This window comes from Liolophura sinensis, chromosome 1, assembly GCF_032854445.1.
Source record: "Liolophura sinensis isolate JHLJ2023 chromosome 1, CUHK_Ljap_v2, whole genome shotgun sequence".
NCBI lineage: Eukaryota > Metazoa > Mollusca > Polyplacophora > Chitonida > Chitonidae > Liolophura > Liolophura sinensis.
The window spans coordinates 1,072,558-1,097,923 of record NC_088295.1 but is presented as its reverse complement, the minus strand read 5'-3'; the positions used below and the strand labels follow the sequence as shown (position 1 = coordinate 1,097,923).

The 25,366-nt window shown below is 41.2% G+C and overlaps 1 protein-coding gene across 1 annotated transcript in view; it reads left to right on the top strand.

Moving 5' to 3' along the window:
• Positions 1-25,366, top strand: part of LOC135461452 (uncharacterized) — a 276,606-nt gene that overhangs the window by 133,449 nt on the left and 117,791 nt on the right. The window contains exons 61-75 of the mRNA XM_064738560.1: positions 4,477-4,716; positions 4,963-5,198; positions 5,315-5,457; positions 5,664-5,779; positions 7,920-8,120; positions 8,431-8,627; positions 9,241-9,374; positions 9,794-9,921; positions 10,437-10,628; positions 10,863-11,071; positions 13,722-13,855; positions 14,161-14,231; positions 14,658-14,855; positions 15,092-15,288; positions 24,575-24,702. Coding sequence (XP_064594630.1) covers positions 4,477-4,716; positions 4,963-5,198; positions 5,315-5,457; positions 5,664-5,779; positions 7,920-8,120; positions 8,431-8,627; positions 9,241-9,374; positions 9,794-9,921; positions 10,437-10,628; positions 10,863-11,071; positions 13,722-13,855; positions 14,161-14,231; positions 14,658-14,855; positions 15,092-15,288; positions 24,575-24,702 — 2,524 coding nt within the window. The remainder of the gene's footprint in view (positions 1-4,476; positions 4,717-4,962; positions 5,199-5,314; positions 5,458-5,663; positions 5,780-7,919; positions 8,121-8,430; positions 8,628-9,240; positions 9,375-9,793; positions 9,922-10,436; positions 10,629-10,862; positions 11,072-13,721; positions 13,856-14,160; positions 14,232-14,657; positions 14,856-15,091; positions 15,289-24,574; positions 24,703-25,366) is intronic.

The following is a 25,366-nucleotide window of genomic DNA, read 5'->3' as shown; positions in this document are numbered from 1 at the left end:
AATACAATAAACACTTGCATCTACATTATAAGTGATGCCAGCCTGTGTCATGGGTATATGGCCTGACATTTCACTAAATAACCTCCCATTTGGAGTACAATAAACACTTACATCTACATTATAAGTGATGCCAGCCTGTGTCATGGGTATATGACCTGACATTTCACTAAATAACCTCCCATTTGGAGTACAATAAACACTTGCATCTACATTATAAGTGATGCCAGCCTGTGTCATTGATGTATGGCCTGACATTTCACTAAATAACCTCCCATTTGGAATACAATAAACACTTACATCTACATTATAAGTGATGCCAGCCTGTGTCATGGGTATATGGCCTGACGTTTCACTAAATAACCTCCCATTTGGAGTACAATAAACACTTACATCTGCAGTATAAGTGATGCCAGCCTGTGTCATGGATATATGACCTGACATTTCACTAAATAACCTCCCATTTGGAATACAATAAACACTTGCATCTACATTATAAGTGATGCCAGCCTGTGTCATGGGTATATGGCCTGACATTTCACTAAATAACCTCCCATTTGGAGTACAATAAACACTTACATCTACATTATAAGTGATGCCAGCCTGTGTCATGGGTATATGGCCTGACATTTCACTAAATAACCTCCCATTTGGAGTACAATAAACACTTGCATCTACATTATAAGTGATGCCAGCCTGTGTCATGGGTATATGGCCTGACGTTTCACTAAATAACCTCCATTTGGAGTACAATAAACACTTGCATCTCCATTATAAGTGATGCCAGCCTGTGTCATGGATATATGACCTGACATTTCACTAAATAACCTCCCATTTGGAGTACAATAAACACTTACATCTACATTCTAAGTGATGCCAGCCTGTGTCATGGGTATATGGCCTGACATTTCACTAAATAACCTCCCATTTGGAGTACAATAAACACTTACATCTACATTATAAGTGATGCCAGCCTGTGTCATTGATGTATGGCCTGACATTTCACTAAATAACCTCCCATTTGGAGTACAATAAACACTTACATCTACATTGTAAGTGATGCCAGCCTGTGTCATGGATGTATGGCCTGACATTTCACTAAATAACCTCCCATTTGGAATACAATAAACACTTACATCTACATTATAAGTGATGCCAGCCTGTGTCATGGGTATATGGCCTGACGTTTCACTAAATAACCTCCCATTTGGAGTACAATAAACACTTACATCTACATTATAAGTGATGCCAGCCTGTGTCATGGATATATGACCTGACATTTCACTAAATAACCTCCCATTTGGAATACAATAAACACTTACATCTACATTATAAGTGATGCCAGCCTGTGTCCTGGGTATATGGCCTGACGTTTCACTAAATAACCTCCCATTTGGAGTACAATAAACACTTACATCTACGTTATAAGTGATGCCAGCCTGTGTCATGGATGTATGGCCTGACATTTCACTAAATAACCTCCCATTTGGAATACAATAAACACTTACATCTACATTATAAGTGATACCAGCCTGTGTCATTGATGTATGGCCTGACGTTTCACTAAATAACCTCCCATTTGGAATACAATAAACACTTACATCTACATTATAAGTGATGCCAGCCTGTGTCATGGATGTATGGCCTGACATTTCACTAAATAACCTCCCATTTGGAATACAATAAACACTTACATCTACATTATAAGTGATGCCAGCCTGTGTCATGGGTATATGGCCTGACGTTTCACTAAATAACCTCCCATTTGGAGTACAATAAACACTTACATCTACATTATAAGTGATGCCAGCCTGTGTCATGGATGTATGGCCTGACATTTCACTAAATAACCTCCCATTTGGAGTACAATAAACACTTACATCTACATTATAAGTGATGCCAGCCTGTGTCATTGATGTATGGCCTGACATTTCACTAAATAACCTCCCATTTGGAGTACAATAAACACTTACATCTACATTATAAGTGATGCCAGCCTGTGTCATTGATGTATGGCCTGACATTTCACTAAATAACCTCTCATTTGGAATACAATAAACACTTACATCTACATTATAAGTGATGCCAGCCTGTGTCCTGGGTATATGGCCTGACGTTTCACTAAATAACCTCCCATTTGGAATACAATAAACACTTACATCTACATTATAAGTGATGCCAGCCTGTGTCATGGGTATATGGCCTGGCGTTTCACTAAATAACCTCCCATTTGGAATACAATAAACACTTACATCTACATTATAAGTGATGCCAGCCTGTGTCATGGGTATATGGCCTGACGTTTCACTAAATAACCTCCCATTTGGAGTACAATAAACACTTACATCTACATTATAAGTGATGCCAGCCTGTGTCATGGATGTATGGCCTGACGTTTCACTAAATAACCTCCCATTTGGAATACAATAAACACTTACATCTACATTATAAGTGATGCCAGCCTGTGTCATTGATGTATGGCCTGACGTTTCACTAAATAACCTCCCATTTGGAGTACAATAAACACTTGCATCTACATTATAAGTGATGCCAGCCTGTGTCATTGATGTATGACCTGACATTTCACTAAATAACCTCCCATTTGGAATACAATAAACACTTACATCTACATTATAAGTGATGCCAGCCTGTGTCATGGATGTATGGCCTGACGTTTCACTAAATAACCTCCCATTTGGAGTACAATAAACACTTGCATCTACATTATAAGTGATGCCAGCCTGTGTCATTGATGTATGGCCTGACATTTCACTAAATAACCTCCCATTTGGAATACAATAAACACTTACATCTACATTATAAGTGATGCCAGCCTGTGTCATGGGTATATGGCCTGACGTTTCACTAAATAACCTCCCATTTGGAATACAATAAACACTTACATCTACATTATAAGTGATGCCAGCCTGTGTCATTGATGTATGGCCTGACATTTCACTAAATAACCTCCCATTTGGAGTACAATAAACACTTACATCTACATTATAAGTGATGCCAGCCTGTGTCCTGGGTATATGGCCTGACATTTCACTAAATAACCTCCCATTTGGAATACAATAAACACTTACATCTACATTATAAGTGATGCCAGCCTGTGTCATGGATGTATGGCCTGACATTTCACTAAATAACCTCCCATTTGGAGTACAATAAACACTTACATCTACATTATAAGTGATGCCAGCCTGTGTCATGGATGTATGGCCTGACATTTCACTAAATAACCTCCCATTTGGAATACAATAAACACTTACATCTACATTATAAGTGATGCCAGCCTGTGTCATGGATGTATGGCCTGACATTTCACTAAATAACCTCCCATTTGGAGTACAATAAACACTTACATCTACATTATAAGTGATGCCAGCCTGTGTCATTGATGTATGGCCTGACATTTCACTAAATAACCTCCCATTTGGAGTACAATAAACACTTACATCTACATTATAAGTGATGCCAGCCTGTGTCATTGATGTATGACCTGACGTTTCACTAAATAACCTCCCATTTGGAATACAATAAACACTTACATCTACATTATAAGTGATGCCAGCCTGTGTCATGGATGTATGGCCTGACATTTCACTAAATAACCTCCCATTTGGAATACAGTAAACACTTACATCTACATTATAAGTGATGTCAGCCTGTGTCATGGGTATATGGCCTGACATTTCACTAAATAACCTCCCATTTGGAATACAGTAAACACTTACATCTACATTATAAGTGATGCCAGCCTGTGTCATGGGTATATGGCCTGACATGTTGCATGTAATACATGAGGCTGTATACATGGGCTGTTTGGCAAACCTGGTATCTTAATGGCCAAGGCAAATTGACTAGTCAGAAGCCTAAAATTTTCTCTTCTAAGTGATCAGATCCACAATGTGTCTGTGTTTACTCTGTATATTCCACCTCCTTGTCCTGCTTAAGACCTTTCTGCCTGGGAGGAATTTGAACAGAAAAGGTTTGAATATTGAGATGACTATAGTTATAATACTCAGCTGGTGTATGAGTCTTATTTGTTTCTTTAATATTGACATTATAATGATACTAAGCTATCAGAGTAAAGGAGAAGGTTGTAGTCTGTTGGATAAAGTGGATTAACTTTCAGTGTTATGATACGCAAGATAGGTGTTCAAACCTGGCCTTGGACCAGGGACCAGGAATGTTTGGTAAGAATAAGTGAACCATAAGGCCTGTGTGACCATTGGCTGAGTTTATTTAATACCATTTGTCTTCCACTAATATGATGCCCATATCTGTACATCATTTGTGGAAAGATAACTTGCCAAAGGAAGGTGATTTACCGGCATTAAGTGGCAATACAAGGAATAAATAAAGTATCATTACTTTACAGGTTTTCTTGAAAAGCTTAGTGACAGTGGGGTTTAAATCCTGGGAGGTATTTGTCACTTATGTAAACTCATACTAACTACCGTTCTGTTGCAGTCTTTAGTGAGCAGCATTGCAGATATTCCAGACTTCTCCAATATGACGTATGATGAATTGATGAACTACACCTTCCCCACCCTCATCACAGAGACTGAGAACTTCTGTCTGCTGGACATGGTGATTCTACCCCCCTGGGTGAACACCACGGCCATGAGAAGTGTGGTGTGCACCGTCAACGCCACCATCTTACTGCATGAGCTCAAGCAGCAAATCAGCTTTGACAAGATAATGGCAGAGGTAGGTATACTGAAGTTTCCTGTTTGCAATCATGCAAAATGAAGTCTCATAGATGACAAGGAAATAAATGGATGAGAAATGTTTGCTATGGCTATGTACAAGTGGAGTATTTACAAAGTATGCCACAAATAATGCAAGCTTTTTGAGATATCAAACATTTTGTGTGTAGAAGATACCCACTTTCATTGTTATGGATGTGGTGTGAATTTGTATTAAAGCAGGACCATCAACTTGTGTTTTTCATAGTTAGCCAAAATTGGACAGAATATCAGTGAACCCTTCAGCTGGAGACAGTTCTTGACCAACATACAAACCCTGCAGGTGAAACTCGGCCAACTGCCCAAAGTAAACATCAATGTGCCCGTCTTCCCAGACTTCCTGGCTGCCTTATTCAGTTACCATGGAGACATGGAAGGCTGGCTAACGAGACTAGAACGTGGTGCTTTTAATTCTCCTTATGGTTTTCTTGATGGCCTCAAAGGGTAAGTGTGTTTGCTAGAAAGTTTTATGTGAATTGTCTCCATCATTCTTGTTTATTTTCTAGTTTGTAGGAATTCTAGTTGTTAAAGGTAAATGATATGTGTTTTTTACTTGACAGCTTTCTTCACAGTGTCCTGAGTTCTGTGTGGGTTGGAGCTGTTACTGAAAGGAGTACACCCAACGAAACAGTGGTTCAATTAATGACAGCTATAGGGAAGCTGTTGACACTGATGGAGGGGCAGGTCAAAGCTGTGGAGACAGGCAAGTACCTCTGTAGACAATGGCCCACTTACTGACAGCTATTGGGAAGCTGTTGACACTGAGGGATGGGCAGATCAAAGCTGTGAATACAGATAAGTACATGCGTAGACAATGGTCGACACTATGAAACTATAAAGTGGACGCCAATTACATGAGGACTGATATATAAGTCCTTGTTTGTTGATGTTCTTGCGTATTGTTTTCAGTGAACTTGAGGACATTGTTCAAGTACAGTGAGGTGTCAGCTGATCCGCATGCACTATTATCTGGAGATGCTGCTGTTATTGACAAGTTCTTGGACGTGAACTTCCGACCAGGAAAGGTAAGCGGTTACCAACAGGCATTAACATATATTTGCATCGTCGGTCTATCTGTGGTACCTATGCCTACTATGTTAATTAACCGGCCTGAATATCATAACTGTGCCAGTATGTAGGCCAGTCTGGCATTAGAATTTCCTTTCATCATTCAGCCAGCCCAAATATGCCCTAATACAGTCATGTTCATCAGTCTGTCCACCACAGCCTGTCCAAAAACAAACCTTCCTTGGTTCAGGTACTTGTCTCTGTAATGACTAGGGCACATGAGATTTTGGTTCAGTGCTGACGTTTTTATAGTAAATCTCTGAGGTTCCCCTGGATCTGTTGCTCTTTGAGCCGGGTTATTGGTGGCAGTAAACCCTTCACGGTGCTACTTTGGCCATTCAGGAAGCCTTACAGGAAAGTCATAGGAGACCAATGCCTGCTACCAATACACATTGAATTTGTTTGTATATCACCGACTTGCCAAGGGCTGGTGGTTTTATTCTGGTTTCTTCCACCCAGTGTGAGTCTTGGTGGCTAGTACCTGTCACAATGCAGGAATCCACAGGGAATACTTGTTGAAGGATATGTCATCCAAAGAAGGACTGTTGATAAGTTGTTTCTGTATCCCCTCAGTGGGCACGGTTGACGGATGTTTTATCCATGGAGATTTTACTGTGTATGATAAGTTGTTTCTGTATCTCCACAGTGGGCACGGTTGACGGATGTTTTATCCATGGAGGTTTTACTGTGTATGATAAGTTGTTTCTGTATCTCCTCAGTGGGCACGGTTGACGGATGTTTTATCCATGGAGATTTTACTGTGTATGATAAGTTGTTTCTGTATCCCCACAGTGGGCACGGTTGACGGATGTTTTATCCATGGAGATTTTACTGTGTTATGATAAGTTGTTTCTGTATCTCCTCAGTGGGCACGGTTGACGGATGTTTTATCCATGGAGATTTTACTGTGTATGATAAGTTGTTTCTGTATCCCCACAGTGGGCACGGTTGACGGATGTTTTATCCATGGAGATTTTACTGTGTTATGATAAGTTGTTTCTGTATCTCCTCAGTGGGCACGGTTGACGGATGTTTTATCCATGGAGGTTTTACTGTGTATGATAAGTTGTTTCTGTATCCCCACAGTGGGCACGGTTGACGGATGTTTTATCCATGGAGATTTTACTGTGTATGATAAGTTGTTTCTGTATCTCCACAGTGGGCACGGTTGACGGATGTTTTATCCATGGAGATTTTACTATGTATGATAAGTTGTTTCTGTATCTCCACAGTGGGCACGGTTGACGGATGTTTTATCCATGGAGATTTTACTGTGTATGATAAGTTGTTTCTGTATCTCCTCAGTGGGCACGGTTGACGGATGTTTTATCCATGGAGATTTTACTGTGTTATGATAAGTTGTTTCTGTATCCCCTCAGTGGGCACGGTTGACGGATGTTTTATCCATGGAGATTTTACTGTGTTATGATAAGTTGTTTCTGTATCCCCTCAGTGGGCACGGTTGACGGATGTTTTATCCATGGAGATTTTACTGTGTATGATAAGTTGTTTCTGTATCCCCACAGTGGGCACGGTTGACGGATGTTTTATCCATGGAGGTTTTACTGTGTATGATAAGTTGTTTCTGTATCCCCTCAGTGGGCATGCTTGACGGATGTTTTATCCATGGAGATTTTACTGTGTATGATAAGTTGTTTCTGTAACCCCTCACTGGGCACGGTTGACGGATGTTTTATCCATGGAGGTTTTACTGTGTATGATAAGTTGTTTCTGTATCTCCACAGTGGGCACGGTTGACGGATGTTTTATCTATGGAGATTTTACTGTGTTATGATAAGTTGTTTCTGTATCCCCTCAGTGGGCACGGTTGACGGATGTTTTATCCATGGAGATTTTACTGTGTATGATAAGTTGTTTCTGTATCCCCACAGTGGGCACGGTTGACGGATGTTTTACCCATGGAGATTTTACTGTGTTATGATAAGTTGTTTCTGTATCCCCTCAGTGGGCACGGTTGACGGATGTTTTATCCATGGAGATTTTACTGTGTATGATAAGTTGTTTCTGTATCTCCTCAGTGGGCACAGTTGACGGATGTTTTATCGTGTATTATGAGTTTTTTTTGTATCCCCACAGTGGGCAGAGTTGAGAAATACCTCGTCCAAGGATGTCTTATTGTGTGGAAATGTCTCCCATCCCGACCAGGTGTTTGAACTTCCACCTGATGTTGACCCTCGTTTATTGGCCACGATTAATACAGTATTCTGTGACCGCTCCTCCCCAGCTTACACCCAGTTCCAAGATGCAATCAGGACGTATGATTCCAACGGCTATATGGTGAGACAATTGTGTACTTGCCAGTGCGTTATTTGGAAGTGTAATCGAGTACAATTTCTTCGACATTTGTAAGAAATAAGATACAACAAAACATTTACGAGTCTGTTTGAATATTGGCACCTTTGCAGTTTGCTACGGAAATAAGAAATAAAACTGAGATTGAAAGAGAAATGTGCCTTCTACACATGTTGTTCATTTTGGACAAAAAATGTCCAAGGTAACTTCAACAGTTATTCTCAGGATTGATCATTTTGGGGTATCGATTGACACAGAAAACTCATGTACTGATCAGAATTTCTTTCACCTGTAGGTGGACGTCTTATCACAGGTGATAGGATCGCCAGTGTACAACAGCACTGAGAATTACGCCAGTGTTGTGGAGAAGACCATTGATTTACTGGACTTGATTTTGCCGTGGCAGTCACAAAGGGGTCATGGGCTTTCCCCTGCCCTGACCCAGCTCCAAACATTCTGGCAGAAACAAGCACCCAGGTTCAATGCTAAGCTGTGAGTATGACAGCCGTCCGGTAAACAAATCCATTCTGTATTACACAAATCCGTATTTGGAGATAATAAGTTTTATGATCATATCATACCATAGTGTTGTGTGTCTTAATCATATCATACCATAATGTTGTGTGTCTTAATCATATCATACCATGGTGTTGTGTGTCTTAATCATATCATACCATGGTGTTGTGTGTCTTAATCATATCATACCATGGTGTTGTGTGTCTTAATCATATCATACCATGGCATTGTGTGTCTTAATCATATCATACCATAGTATTGTGTGTCTGCATGTAGTTTGAAGGTTTTAAGCTAAAGAAGTTCTTCAGGAAAACAAGCAAGACAACAATACAAAGATGGGTGCAGTCTATCCTTTGATCTACATGTATATCATTTTGTTATGACTTACATGTACCTGATTTATTTCATATTCAGTGAGAGTTGTCTTTGGAACTAATACTCTACATTGTATGCCTTGGAATACACTCTAAACTTTAGGTACTTGCATTTCTTATTTGTCTTTATTTTGAAATGATTTTGTACATGATAACCCATAACAATGACAGGTTGTTTTATTGGTCCTATCTGCTGCCTTCTCAATTACCTGTAGGTATGCAGCAGGTGTGAATATCCTGCTCAGTCTGCTGGAGCGTGGGTCTGTGGCAGCTGCTGATTGGTCGAGGGCAGGAGATGGGGTCCGTCAGATCGTGGAGTTTGTCACATCCACTCTACACACTCTCACAGGTTAGCCGCGACTTTGTACACCTTTATACAGGTCAATCTTTCTTTGTTCAGGAGATTTGTTAAAAGGTCAGGTGTTTGCCTTGTTTCTGAGTTGTTTGGAAGCTCCATGTATTGTTCAATTTTTTTTAACCTTTATAAGAGCTGACATTAAGAACAGTTTTGAAGTGTTGTTGTTGTTTTCTGGATGAACGGACAGTTAATAATCCATGCGTCTTCGCTCATCTCTGAATGCTCCAGTTTTTTTGCGTAGATGTGGCATTTTTTTCATTTTCAATTTTAAATCTTCAGTTTTTGAAAAGCTACCTGTCTTCAGAGCCTCCGAGAATATCAACCTCTGGTTGACTGGACACATGTTCATATTTCTTGAAATAAAGTTATTATTATTATTACAAGCTGAGCTGTGTATGTGCTGTTCCCAGGTGACCCTGTTGACCTGTCCAGACTGTTCCGGGACAACTCTGCACTGGTCAGATACATCAACACCACACTCTCCTCCAGCACTACGTTCATGCAGGCTATGCTCCAGGGTAAAATCAAACTAGACAAGGTAACACCATTTATTTTAGGAATTGGATGTATGGCAAGGAAGTAGGATGTGAAAACAGGGTGTGGGACATGAAGACAGGGTGTGGGACATGAAGACAGGGTGTGGGACATGAAAACAGGATGTAGGACAATAGCATGAAAGTGGGTTGAATTGCTTCAAAATAGGACGTGACAAGAAAACCGAAGGGTACAACGTAGAAACAGAATGTATAGTATGAAAATAGGATGTACCACATTGAGATAAAATACTTTGTAACGTGTAGAACTTTTACCATGTTATTTATACATCTCTGTCAGTCACATTGTATAACAAATCCCGCAGTGCTTATTAAACTGGAATATTTCTCTTATAGGAGACAGGTCAAGTTTTTGTATATTTTTCATAACCTCATTCCTTGTATATATTAACAAAGATGGGTAATTTTTCCTAAAAATCACTTAACATACCAGTGAAATATTCTTAAATACAACATAAAACAAGAATAGTACAACACCTGGTAATAATTTGTTTTCCAGTTGTTGCCCCTCTTGTCCCGCCCTAATGGCCAGAGAGAATTATGTGAGAAGAGGATGTTTGAGCAAGTGTTCATGTCTGATGTCAATACAACTCAGGAGGATATGTACACGGCCATCTGTCAAAACACCAGTCAACTTTTCCATGGTCTCGCACAGATCCTAAACATTGATGTTGGTGACTTTATGGCCAAGGTCCGTGTATGGCTCACTCAAATAAATCTGTACAGATTGGAAGAAACAATCAGTGAAATAAATAAATAAATAAACTGGTCCTTGAATGATTAAGAGCTGCAGGTATAATTTCCTAACCCCTTTTCTACTGTTTATTCTGATTGCGAAGTGGAATGAACTTCTCCTAAGTATGGACACGCTTGTTTAAAAATGAAATAAATGTGTCAAGGCTGTTCTTCTTCTTCTTGTGTCCAGCTGGTCCGTCTTTTTAACTCATCTCTGCCTCCCCCCGTGGTGGACTGGGAGGGCCTGTACCTGAAGACAGACACTCTGGTGGGTATGGTCACTGACCTAGCCTCACAGGACCCATTGGCCTTCCTGGAGACGCTGGTACAGCAGTGGACCGGCAGCCAGAACAATCTACTTCAGATCCTCGACAGACTACAGCATGGAGACCATGAGCTGTGAGTTTACCTACCTGCTCACATTTGTTACATCTCAACTCCTGATCACATTGGTGGACAATACAAGTTACTGGATAGATAAATACAGTGTGAAGCTAACCAATGCGGTTTTGTTGAAATATGTGTGTGCACACGTGCACCACAGGCAGTGGTTTAGTTACATGGCATATTACACGGATAAATATATGTATATACTTATATATGTAAACATGTATGTATGTGTATATGTATATATGTATGTATATATGTGGATTATGTCCTATATTCTTTCTGATAAACACATGTGGATTGTTGATACTACATAAGTATACTGCCAAATATACTTATGTAGGCAGGTTGATACTGCCAAATACACTTGTGTATGTGGATTGTTGATACTGCCAAATATATGTATGTATGTGGATTGTTGATACTGCCAAATATATGTATGTATGTGGATTGTTGATACTGCCAAATATATGTATGTATGTGGATTGTTGATACTGCCAAATATACATATGTATGTGGACTGTTTATACTGCCAAATATACATATGTATGTGGATTGTTGATACTGCCAAATATACATATGTATGTAGACTGTTTATACTGCCAAATATACATATGTATGTGGATTGTTGATACTGCCAAATATACATATGTATGTGGATTGTTTATACTGCCAAATACACATGTGTATGTGGATTGTTTATACTGCCAAATATACATATGCATGTGGACTGTTTTTACTGCCCAATACTTATGCGGATTGTTGATACTGCCAAATACACATGTGTATGTGGATTGTTTATACTGCCAAATATACATATGTATGTGGACTGTTGATACTGCCAAATATACATATGTATGTGGACTGTTTATACTGCCAAATATACATATGCATGTGGACTGTTTTTACTGCCCAATACTTATGCGGATTGTTGATACTGCCAAATACACATGTGTATGTGGATTGTTTATACTGCCAAATACACGTATGTAGGTGGGTTGTGGATGCTATCCACTTGTACCAAGCATACAGCTGTATATGTTTTGACTGCATGTGGAGTTTTAATCACAGTAACCAGTCGCTGACTCTCTTGTGGTCGAATAAAAAAGGATAATGTTGATTGAAGACTCCACCATTACAATGGGCACATTTGGGGAAATGTTTGTCACTAACAAGCCAAAGGCAGGTGGTTTACACTGTGCATTCTTAAGTACAACGCTCAGCAACTGTCAGATAAATAAATAAATGAATACATCTCTATATATGGATAGTGAACAAATTCAGCAGCTTCTATCATGCGCTGTAATGTATTGGCATACTTAATGTTTGAAGAGAATAAGCATGTACATTGTTTATACAATGTGGCTGTGTGACCTGGTGATAATTGTTTATACCGAGGCTGTGACCTGGTGATGATTGTTTATACTGAGGCTGTGTGACCTGGTGATGATTGTTTATACTGAGGCTGTGTGACCTGGTAATGATTGTTTATATCTAGGGTGTGTGACCTGGTGATGATTGTTTATACTGAGGTTGTGTGACCTGGTGATGATTGTTTATACTGAGGCTAGGTGACCTGGTAATGATTGTTTATATCTAGGGTGTGTGACCTGGTGATGATTTGTTATACCTATGCTGTCTGACCTTTTGATGTTTGTTTATACCTATGCTGTCTGACCTGGTGATGATTGTTTATATCTAGGGTGTCTGACCTGGTGATGATTGTTTATACTTATGCTGTCTGACCTTTTGATGTTTGTTTATACCTATGCTGTCTGACATGGTGATGTTTTTATATCTAGGGTGTGTGACCTGGTGATCATTGTTTATACCGAGGCTGGGTGACCTGGTGATGATTTTTTATATCAAGGGTGTGTGACCTGGTGATGGTTGTTTATACCGAGGCTGGGTGACCTGGTGACAAGGCTGTCTGACCTGGTGATGATTTGTTTATATCTAGGGTGTCTGACCTGGTGACAAGGCTGTCTAACCTGGTGGTGATTGTTTATATCTAGGGGTGTGTGACCTGGTGGCGATTGTTTATACCTGGGCTTTGTGACCTGGTGATAATTGTTTATATCTAGGCTGTCTGACCTGGTGATGAGGCTGTCTGACCTGGTGATGATTTGTTTATAACTAGGCTGTGTGACCTGGTGATAATTGTTTATACCAAGGCTGTCTGACCTGGTGATGATTTGTTTATAACTAGGCTGTCTAACCTGGTGATGATTTGTTTATAACTAGGCTGTGTAACCTGGTGATGATTTGTTTATAACTAGGCTGTGTAACCTGGTGATGATTTGTTTATAACTAGGCTGTGTAACCTGGTGATGATTTGTTTATAACTAGGCTGTCTGACCTGGTGATGATTTGTTTATAACTAGGCTGTCTGACCTGGTGATGATTTGTTTATAACTAGGCTATCTAACCTGGTGATTTTGTTTATACCGAGGCTGTCTGACCTGGTGATGATTTGTTTATAACTAGGCTGTCTAACCTGGTGATGATTTGTTTATAACTAGGCTGTCTAACCTGGTGATGATTTGTTTATAACTAGGCTATGTAACCTGGTGATGATTTGTTTATAACTAGGCTGTCTAACCTGGTGATGATTTGTTTATAACTAGGCTGTCTAATCTGGTGATGATTTGTTTATAACTAGGCTGTCTAACCTGGTGATGATGTGGGGGCAGATTCTGGGACGTGCGGACTTCAATCGTTACCTGTACCCATTGTTCCAGTACCTGGATGGACCAATCTTACAGCAGGTAGCTCAGCAGGCCAAGATGTTCAGAGGTACGTGACAAGGCCACATTGCCAACTGGGAATTGGAATGAAATCTTCCTTTGTTCATCCAGTATGTTCAGATAGTGGAAATCTAGTATGTGTTGTTATGTCTAATTTTCATTTTTAGGACTGTTTAAACTTGATTTAACGCATTGTTTTCGCACTAAACAGATATGTGTTGTCAACTTGAAGACATTAAAAATAAAGTGTTGATTTTTAACTGGACATGTGAGTTACAGGTGTATGCTGTTTGTAATCTAAGTTAAAATATTTGATCACTTTATTTAATACATCGCCTCAATATTTCTCTTTAGATTTAGTTGATGGAAGTGCCATGGATGCCCTGGCTGCCTTTGTCAATATGGACAAACTTGCGAAAGAACAAGTGAGTTTATATTTATATCAACAGGTTTTGTATGTTTATTGATTTATTTGATTGGCTTTTGCCAATCAGTATGTGCTGCTTACATACGGTCGGTGACGAAGTCGGCTCGCTGGCAGACCTTCTTATGTACAACCAGCTGGCTGGCGGACCTTCTTATGTACGACGACTGGAGAGGAAACCAGCATGGACCAAGTTTTGTATTTATAAATTGTGTAACTTTGTTCCCTGTTCTCTCTTGGTGAGGTGAGGTTAATACATAGTTGTGTTTGGTTTTTTTGTATCAACATTGGGTAGTATGTACATTGTACCTTGTTTTGTATATAGGCACATGTAGCTTTGTTCTGTTACCTGACCTAAATGCTGCTGTATTGTAGAGGAGGTACAGGTACATGCTAACTAATTGCCCTTCTGATTGCACCGGTACAGGTGAGAGGAATGGCCTCCCTGACCCTGATACAGGACACGGTTTGCAATGTGGAAAAACTTGGACAGGTGTTACCTAAGCAATATGAGAATGCCTCTGTAGTGTCTAGAGCTTTGTGTGGTCAACCGGCAGATTCCTGGTATGATAACCTGGCCAGTCTGGGCATGGGACCCCTGGATGTGATAACATTGTCGTCTGTGGTGAGTTGCATTTACAGTATATTTCTGGTTCTCTCAGGTAATGTGGGAGGTTAAGTGTTGAGCACTCAGAGTGGAAAAATAAGTATCCCAACGTTTTGTGCTGGACATACATATGATTCTGGACAAGGTAGAGTTTAATAGGACTGGTTGCTAAACTACATCAAGCCTTACTGCATGTCTGAAGGTGTTTTCAATGACCATACACTACAATATGTTCACTTGTTCTTCTCTTTCAGCTCCAGGGCTATTTCTTCACACATGCCTTCAATGCTTCTGGTCAGAACCCACCGCTGAGTTCCCTGGATTGGTCCAAATTTGGTCAGCACCTCCAGGGATTACTCACTGATCTAGGCATGCCCATTTCATATACTGGGGGTACCTGGCAGTCAGTCCTCACTCAGGTGGGAATGGGGTCTCTGCAATCATTGATTAGGTAAGCCCAATACATACATATTTATGACAAACTGATGTCATCACTAGATTTTGATGTGGCAGTCTTTCTAATTATGCTGAGGTGGTATATGTGTATGTTGAATGACTGACCATGGCCTCTTGTTTAAAGTGTTTGTCTATCAGTTACTGAGGTGGTATATGTTTATGTCGAATGGCTATAGGTGTTAACTAGACCAGCTACCAGCTACACCATGGCGAAGTGTTTAATGTGTTTGTCTATCAGTTACTAAGACACTGGAGGTGCAGGTACAGGTATGTGTGCTATAGTCCGTGTTGTACCAGAGGGGTAGGAAGTAAACCATGGCCGAGTGTTAAGGGTTTTTTGTCTATCAGTTACTAGGACACTGGAGGTACAAGTACACGTATGTGTGCTGTAGTCTGTGTTCTACCAGAGTTGTAGGGAGCAGACCATGGCCTCGTGTTTAATGTGTTTGTCTATCAGTTACTAGGACACTGGAGGTGCAGGTACAGGTATGTGTGCTGTAGTCTGTGTTCTACCAGAGTTGTAGGGAGCAGACCATGGCCAAGTGTTTAAGATGTTTGTCTATCAGTTACTAGGACACTGGAGGTACAAGTACACGTATGTGTGCTATAGTCCGTGTTCTACCAGAGTTGTGGGGAGCAGACCATGGCCTCGTGTTTAAGGTGTTTGTCTATCAGTTACTAGGACACTGGAGGTACAAGTACACGTATGTGTGCTATAGCCCGTGTTCTACCAGAGTTGTGGGGAGCAGACCATGGCCTTGTGTTTAAGGTGTTTGTATCAGTTACTAGGACACTGGAGGTGCAGGTACAGGTATGTGTGTTATAGTCTGTGTTTTACCAGAGTTGTGGGGAGTAGACGTGTTTAAGGTGTTTGTCTATCAGTTACTAGGACACTGGAGGTGCAGGTACAGGTATGTGTGTTATAGTCCATGTTTTACCAGAGTTGTGGGGAGTAGACCATGGCTAGGTGTTTAAGGTGTTTGTCTATCAGTTACTAGGACACTGGAGGTGCAGGTACACGTATGTGTGTTATAGTCCATGTTTTACCAGAGTTGTGGGGAGTAGACCATGGCCTTGTGTTTAAGGTGTTTGTATCAGTTACTAGGACACTGGAGGTGCAGGAACAGGTATGTGTGTGTTATAGTCTGTGTTTTACCAGAGTTGTGGGGAGTAGACCATGGCTAGGTGTTTAAGGTGTTTGTCTATCAGTTACTAGGACACCGGAGGTGCAGGTACAGGTATGTGTGTTATAGTCCATGTTTTACCAGAGTTGTGGGGAGTAGACCATGGCTAGGTGTTTAAGGTGTTTGTCTATCAGTTACTAGGACACTGGAGGTGCAGGTACAGGTATGTGTATTATAGTCCATGTTTTACCAAAGTTGTGGGGAGAAGACCATGGCCTTGTGTTTAAGATGTTTGTATCAGTTAGTAGGACACTGGAGGTGCGAGTACAGGTATGTGTGTTATAGTCTGTGTTTTACCAGAGTTGTGGGGAGTAGACCATGGCTAGGTGTTTAAGGTGTTTGTCTATCAGTTACTAGGACACTGGAGGTGCAGGTACAGGTATGTGTGTTATAGTCCATGTTTTACCAGAGTTGTGGGGAGTAGACCATGGCTAGGTGTTTAAGGTGTTTGTCTATCAGTTATTAGGACACTGGAGGTGCAGGTACAGGTATGTGTGCTACAGTCAGTGTTCTGCCAGAGGTGTAGGGAGCAGACCATGGCCTCGTGTTTAATGTGTTTGTCTATCAGTTAGTAGGACACTGGAGGTGCAAGTACAGGTATGTGTGTTATAGTTTGTGTTTTACCAAAGTTGTGGGGAGTAGACCATGGCTAGGTGTTTAAGGTGTTTGTCTAATAGATACTAGGACACTGGAGGTGCAGGTACAGGTATGTGTGCTACAGTCAGTGTTCTGCCAGAGGTGTAGGGAGCAGACCATGGCCTCGTGTTTAAGGTGTTTGTCTATCAGTTAGTAGGACACTGGAGGTGCAAGTACACGTATGTGGGCTATAGTCCGTGTTCTACCAGAGTTGTGGGGAACAGACCATGGCCTTGTGTTTAAGGTGTCTGTCTATCAGTAATTAGGACACTTGAGGTGCAGATACACGTATGTGTTATAGTCCGTGTTCTACCAGAGTTGTAGGGAGCAGACCATGGCCTCGTGTTTAAGGTGTTTGTCTATCAGTTACTTGGACCATGGAGGTGCAGGTACACGTATTTGTGCTATAGTCCGTGTTCTACCAGAGTTGTGGGGAGAAGACCATGGCCAGGTGTTTGTCTATCAGTTACTAGAACACTGGAGGTACAGGTAGACATATGTGTGTTATAGTCCGTGTTCTACCAGAGGTGTAGAGAGCAGACCATGGCCTCATGTTTAAGGTGTTTGTCTATCAGTTACTAGGACACTGGAGGTGCAGGTAGACGTATGTGTGTTATAGTCCGTGTTTTACCAGAGTTGTGGGGAGCAGACCATGGCCAGGTGTTTAAGGTGTTTGTCTATCAGTTACTAGGACACTGGAGGTGCAGGTACAGGTATGTGTGTTATAGTCCATGTTTTACCAGAGTTGTGGGGAGCAGACCATGACCAGGTGTTTAAGGTGTTTGTCTCTCAGTTACTAGGACGCTGGAGGTACAAGTACACGTATGTGTGCCACAGTCTGTGTTTTACCAGAGTTGTGGGAGTAGACCATGGCTAGGTGTTTAAGGTGTTTGTCTATCAGTTACTAGGACACTGGAGGTACAAGTACATGTATGTGTGCTATAGTCCGTGTTCTACCAGAGTTGTAGGGAACAGACCATGGCCTTGTGTTTAAGGTGTCTGTCTATCAGTTATTAGGACACTTGCGATGCAGATACACGTATGTGTTATAGTCCGTGTTGTAGTTGTGGGGAGAAGGCCATGGCCTCGTGTTTAAGGTGTTTGTCTATGTTTTACTAGGACACTGGAGGTGTAGGTTCAATACCAGCCTTGGGGAGGGAAGTTTTTCATTTACAGTACAGCTCAGGTTAGAAGTCGAAATCAGGCAGCAGATTAGCACGATCCTAGTGGTCTTTTAGAGAGAGTTTTTAGTGTGCCGGTAGAGAGCTCTGGGATAAACAGTTACCTGTAGTCCATCCAATGTGACTGATCACACACACGTGGCTGAGCATTGTTATATCTATGCGCTGGCTGTGGGGAATTGACCATGGAATTGTTCTTCCTTAGAATGATTTAAAGAATTTTTGAAAAAGTAACACCATACAAGAAACTGAAGTAAAATATCTGATGTGTGTCCTTATGATTGCAACGTACCAATCTTCTATTAAAGTAGTGATTTATGAGCGAGTCCATGCGGGATTCGTATTGGATCACCCTGACTGCCAAGACTACCCCATTCTTCATCTCCCTCAAAAGTGGACAAATATCTTTAGTTTCTTCTGTAGAAGGTTTTCCTTGTTGCGAGAGTCGTTTGCCAGTGAAAAACTATATGTCACTCAGTAATTTAGCAGTGAAAATTGACACTCTGACATGCCGTGCATCAGCAACAACAACCTCAAAGCTGTATTTAAATAAAAATTTCACATACACACGTGGGAAAAAAATGAAAAACACAATACAGGACAAGTTAAATTTTGTCTGTACAATATAATTTTGTGGAGAATTTGTAGTTTGTACCAAACCCTGTTGAAAAAACACCCACAGAGCACACGCACGAAGGAAAAGTTTTCTCACAGAAAAAGAAATAATTTTCCATTTGCAATAATACACTTTATTTGAATTCTTGACTTACCAGACGCAGTGTAGCCGACCTTAAATGTTTTTTTTTTTAATGACTCCCTTTGACTACAAAATACTGTCATGGAAATAATTCCACTCTGTTAATTTATGCTTTACAATACATTGTTTGAACAAACACCCAGATGAAATTTGATATCAAATATGATTTGTGAACTTGAATAAAAGTTGAAGTAAAATGTATGTGAATAGTTTGTATGTGTATCAATAACATATGTTTACAAGTTGGTGTTTTTTTTTTCAGTTTGGACAGTAATGTTTTGATGTAGGCCTATACTATATTTGTGTACAAAATATGATGGCTGTTAGCAGCAACAGCAAATTGTATGCTTAATTAGAGTACTCAGAAGTTTCACACAGAGACTTGGGAGAAGTCATGCAGTGTTAGTGTCCAGCTGTGACACTTTGCCAGAACTGAAGAACAATAGACATGTTGTATTGGAGTAAGTAAATAATACTTGCAAGTGTCAAACTTTATTAACTGACACACATGGTAGGGCTGGATTTGTTGTTTCTGCACGAATCCCTCGTCTGTATGTTTGACTTCCCAGGTGGCATTTTGGTCAGAAATTGTGTCTGTATGTATGACTTCCCAGGTGGCATTTTGGTCAGCAATTATGTCTGTGTGGATGACCTCCCAGGTGTCATTTTGGTCAGGAATTGTGTCTGTATGTATGACTTCCCAGGTGGCATGTTGGTCAGCAATTATGTCTATGTGGATGACCCCCTAGGTGTCATTTTGGCCAGCAATTATGTCTGTATGTATGACTTCCCAGGTGGCATGTTGGTCAGCAATTATGTCTGTATGTATGACTTCCCAGGTGTCATTTTTGTCAGGAATTGTGTCTATGTGTATGACTTCCCAGTTGGCATTTTGGTCAGGAATTGTGTCTGTGTGTATGACTTCCCAGGTGTCATTTTGGTCAGGAATTGTGTCTGTATGTATGACTTCCCAGGTGTCATTTTGGTCAGGAATTGTGTCTGTATGTATGACTTCCCAGGTGTCATTTTGGTCAGGAATTGTGTCTGTATGTATGACTTCCCAGGTGTCATTTTGGTCAGGAATTGTGTCTGTATGTATGACTTCCCAGGTGGCATGTTGGTCAGCAATTATGTCTGTATGTATGACTTCCCAGGTGGCATTTTGGTCAGCAATTATGTCTGTATGTATGACTTCCCAGGTGTCATTTTGGTCAGAAATTATGTCTGTGTTGATGACCTCCCAGGTGTCATTTTGGTCAGGAATTGTGTCTGTATGTGGATGACCTCCCAGGTGTCATTTTGGCCAGGAATTGTGTCTGTATGTATGACTTCCCAGGTGGCATGTTGGTCAGCAATTATATCTGTATGTATGACTTCCCAGGTGGCATTTTGGTCAGGAATTGTGTATGTATGTATGACTTCCCAGGTGGCATGTTGGTCAGCAATTATGTCTATGTGGATGACCCCCTAGGTGTCATTTTGGTCAGAAATTGTGTCTGTATGTATGACTTCCCAGGTGGCATGTTGGTCAGCAATTATATCTGTATGTGTGACTTCCCAGGTGTCATTTTGGTCAGCAATTATGTCTGTGTTGATGACCTCCCAGGTGTCATTTTGGTCAGGAATTTTGTCTGTATGTGTGACTTCCCAGGTGTCATTTTGGTCAGGAATTGTGTCTGTATGTATGACTTCCCAGGTGGCATGTTGGTCAGCAATTATGTCTGTGTGTATGACTTCCCAGGTGGCATTTTGGTCAGCAATTGTGTCTGTATGTATGACTTCCCAGGTGGCATGTTGGTCAGCAATTATGTCTATGTGGATGACCCCCTAGGTGTCATTTTGGCCAGCAATTGTGTCTGTATGTATGACTTCCCAGGTGGCATGTTGGTCAGCAATTATGTCTGTATGTATGACTTCCCAGGTGGCATTTTGGTCAGCAAGTATGTCTGTGTTGATGACCTCCCAGGTGTCATTTTGGTCAGAAATTGTGTCTGTATGTGTGACTTCCCAGGTGTCATTTTGGCCAGCAGTTATGTCTGTATGTATGACTTCCCAGGTGTCATTTTGGCCAGCAATTATGTCTGTATGTGTGACCTCCTAGGTGGCATTTTGGTCAGGAATTGTGTTTGTGTGTATGACTACGCAGGTGTCATTTTGGCCAGCAATTATGTCTGTATGTGTGACCTCCCAGGTGGCATTTTGGTCAGGAATTGTGTCTGTATGTATGACCTCCCAGGTGGCATTTTGGTCAGCAATTATGTCTGTATGTATGACTTCCCAGGTGTCATTTTGGCCAGCAATTATGTCTGTATGTGTGACCTCCCAGGTGGCATTTTGGTCAGGAATTGTGTCTGTATGTATGACTTCCCAGGTGTCATTCTGGTCAGCAATTATGTCTGTATGTATGACTTCCCAGGTGTCATTTTGGCCAGCAATTATGTCTGTATGTGTGACCTCCCAGGTGTCATTTTGGTCAGGAATTGTGTCTGTATGTATGACCTTCCAGGTGTCATTTTGGTCAGAAATTGTGTCTGTATGTATGACTTCCCAGGTGTCATTTTGGTCAGGAATTGTGTCTGTATGTATGACCTCCCAGGTGGCATTTTGGTCAGCAGTTATGTCTATGTGGATGACCCCCTAGGTGTCATTTTGGCCAGCAATTATGTCTGTATGTATGACTTCCCAGGTGTCATTTTGGTCAGAAATTGTGTCTGTATGTATGACTTCCCAGGTGGCATGTTGGTCAGCAATTATGTCTGTGTTGATGACCTCCCAGGTGTCATTTTGGTCAGAAATTGTGTCTGTATGTGTGACCTCCCAGGTGGCATTTTGGTCAGGAATTGTGTCTGTATGTATGACCTCCCAGGTGTCATTTTGGTCAGAAATTGTGTCTGTATGTATGACTTCCCAGGTGTCATTTTGGTCAGGAATTGTGTCTGTATGTATGACTTCCCAGGTGGCATGTTGGTCAGCAATTATGTCTATGTGGATGACCCCCTAGGTGTCATTTTGGCCAGCAATTATGTCTGTATGTATGACTTCCCAGGTGTAATTTTGGTCAGAAATTGTGTCTGTATGTATGACTTCCCAGGTGGCATGTTGGTCAGCAATTATGTCTATGTGGATGACCCCCTAGGTGTCATTTTGGCCAGCAATTTTGTCTGTATGTATGACTTCCCAGGTGTAATTTTGGTCAGAAATTGTGTCTGTATGTATGACTTCCCAGGTGTCATTTTGGTCAGGAATTGTGTCTGTATGTATGACCTCCCAGGTGTCATTTTGGTCAGGAATTGTGTCTGTATGTATGACTTCCCAGGTGTCATTTTGGCCAGCAATTATGTCTGTGTGGATGACCTCCCAGGTGTCATTTTGGCCAGCAATTATGTCTGTGTGTATGACTTCCCAGGTGTCATTTTGGTCAGCAATTGTGTCTGTATGTATGACTTCCCAGGTGGCATGTTGGTCAGCAATTATGTCTATGTGGATGACCCCCTAGGTGTCATTTTGGCCAGCAATTGTGTCTGTATGTATGACTTCCCAGGTGGCATATTGGTCAGCAATTATGTCTGTGTTGATGACCTCCCAGGTGTCATTTTGGTCAGAAATTGTGTCTGTATGTGTGACCTCCCAGGTGGCATTTTGGTCAGGAATTGTGTCTGTATGTATGACCTCCCAGGTGTCATTTTGGTCAGAAATTGTGTCTGTATGTATGACTTCCCAGGTGTCATTTTGGTCAGGAATTGTGTCTGTATGTATGACTTCCCAGGTGGCATGTTGGTCAGCAATTATGTCTATGTGGATGACCCCCTAGGTGTCATTTTGGCCAGCAATTATGTCTGTATGTATGACTTCCCAGGTGTAATTTTGGTCAGAAATTGTGTCTGTATGTATGACTTCCCAGGTGGCATGTTGGTCAGCAATTATGTCTATGTGGATGACCCCCTAGGTGTCATTTTGGCCAGCAATTATGTCTGTATGTATGACTTCCCAGGTGTAATTTTGGTCAGAAATTGTGTCTGTATGTTTGACTTCCCAGGTGTCATTTTGGTCAGGAATTGTGTCTGTATGTATGACCTCCCAGGTGTCATTTTGGTCAGGAATTGTGTCTGTATGTATGACTTCCCAGGTGTCATTTTGGTCAGGAATTGTGTCTGTGTTGATGACCTCCCAGGTGTCATTTTTGGCCAGCAATTATGTCTGTGTGTATGAACTTCCAGGTGTCATTTTGGTCAGAAATTGTGTCTGTATGTATGACTTCCCAGGTGTCATTTTGGCCAGCAATTATGTCTGTATGTATGACTTCCCAGGTGGCATGTTGGTCAGCAATTATGTCTGTAGACAATCAGTAATGTAGGTAAATCTTGAAAACTTCATTAACACGCCAGTCAAATAAAAAATAAAAATACACCATCCATTTCAGATTAGTGGTTAAAAACAGTGATTGCTGCAGTCAGGCCTAAACAGGTCCGTCATCCGGAAGTAGCCTACGATAAAAAATCTGCGGCCCGCTGATGCCCGATTCTGACCTGAACATATGTGTTTTGGGTTTTACATTTTTTTTAGCTCTTTTGACATGACGCTTACATGATCATTACAGTAATATAAATACATGATGTTATTTAGATGTATTTTTTTATACAAACGTGACAAATGAGAAGACATGAGTAAAGGATAATGCAAAGGCATGGCCACACGAGATGGCTGTCTGCCTGTGTTGTGGCCATGTCTTAGAAAGCTGTGTTGGTTTATAAAGTTTATGTGAAGATTTGTCAAGAGTGCCTTAAAAGGTCAGCTGTAATGTTCTATATGGCATAACATAAATGTATATCAAAATTAGTACACTGACAGTCAAATACCAGTGGATGACTTTGATCGCATATTTTACTCTGTTAATTAAATCGTTTAATCTAGTTGATGAACTGATTTTATTTTGCTGAGGTACGTCACATATTGCAAGATAGACTTTCATCTTTTCACGGCTAGTATATGCTCACATAGCTGCATACACACGGACTGCAGCTTCACTTGCAAACTAGCTAGGATTTATCAGAAGATGGAACTATATTCACACCTTCAACGATAATCCTACGCGTCTCAGCAGGTCTCTGACACAGCTCAGTAAAGAGTTTGTCACACGCTAGTGGAGCGTTATTCAGTACCTCAGAGTGCGATACGAGCAGTAAACAATTGACTTTTTAGCCTGAGTTGTACTGTGCTCGCTGTCACTGTTCTGGCCTTGGTAATCCGTTGTTGATGATGTGCTGTCGTTTACTCAGTGTGACATTTGAAAGTCCCTCAATCTCTTGCCAAAGGGTATTGGTTTATCCTGGGTACTCTGGTTTCCTCCATTATTAAAAGTGACTGCCATTTCATAATTCAAATGACATTGAGAATAGCATTAAACAGCAGTGAAATAAATAAATGAATAAATAAATATTTAGTCAGGTCAAAGCCACCAAGATGCAGATGTGTAGTCAGTGTTGTATCAAGCCTAACCTGAAATTGAGCTATGTGTGCTTGCAGTGTTGTCGACATCCTGCGGTTTGCAGACCCCTTTATCCCGCCACAATACTTGAATGATGCCAAACAATACATCCAGGCTATTTCGAACGTCTTCAGTGTCACTAATGACCTCCTCGATCATCTAACAGGTAGGTGACTCTGTAAAAAGATGTCATTCACACCTCCGTATTAAAAAGAAAAGCATTTCTGCTGGTAGCAAAACACCCCTGTTTATTTTTTTATTTTTATTTTTTTTTTGATTGGTGTTTCACGCCGTGGAGGAATATTTCACTTATACGACGGCGGGCCAGCATTATTGTGGGTGGAAACCGGGCACAGCCCGGGGGAAACCCACGACCATCCACAGGTTGCTGGCAGACCTTCCCACTTACGGCCGGCGAGGAAGCCAGCGTGAGCTGGACTTGAACTCAGAGCGACCGCATTGGTGAGAGGCTCCTGGGTCATTACGCTGCGCTAGCGGGCTAACCGAACTGAGCCACGGAGGCCCCCCACCCCTGTTTACAGTGGGTAATTATAAAACAATAAGCATTGGGGCTGTCATGGGCTACACAGAGAGATGCTTGGTACAGTGGGCAGTTTCTGGGTAAAGTGGGCAGTTTCTGCATTGTGGGCAACACTTTCTGGGTGAGGTTGGCAGGAGTTTTTGGGTGAAGTGGGCAGCATTTTCTGGGTAAAGCGGACAGCAGTTTCTGGGTAAAATGGGCAGCAGAGCATGGGTGAAGTGGGCAGCAGAGCATGGGTGAAGTGGGTAGCATTTTCTAGGTGAAGTTGGCAGCAGTATCTGGGGGATGT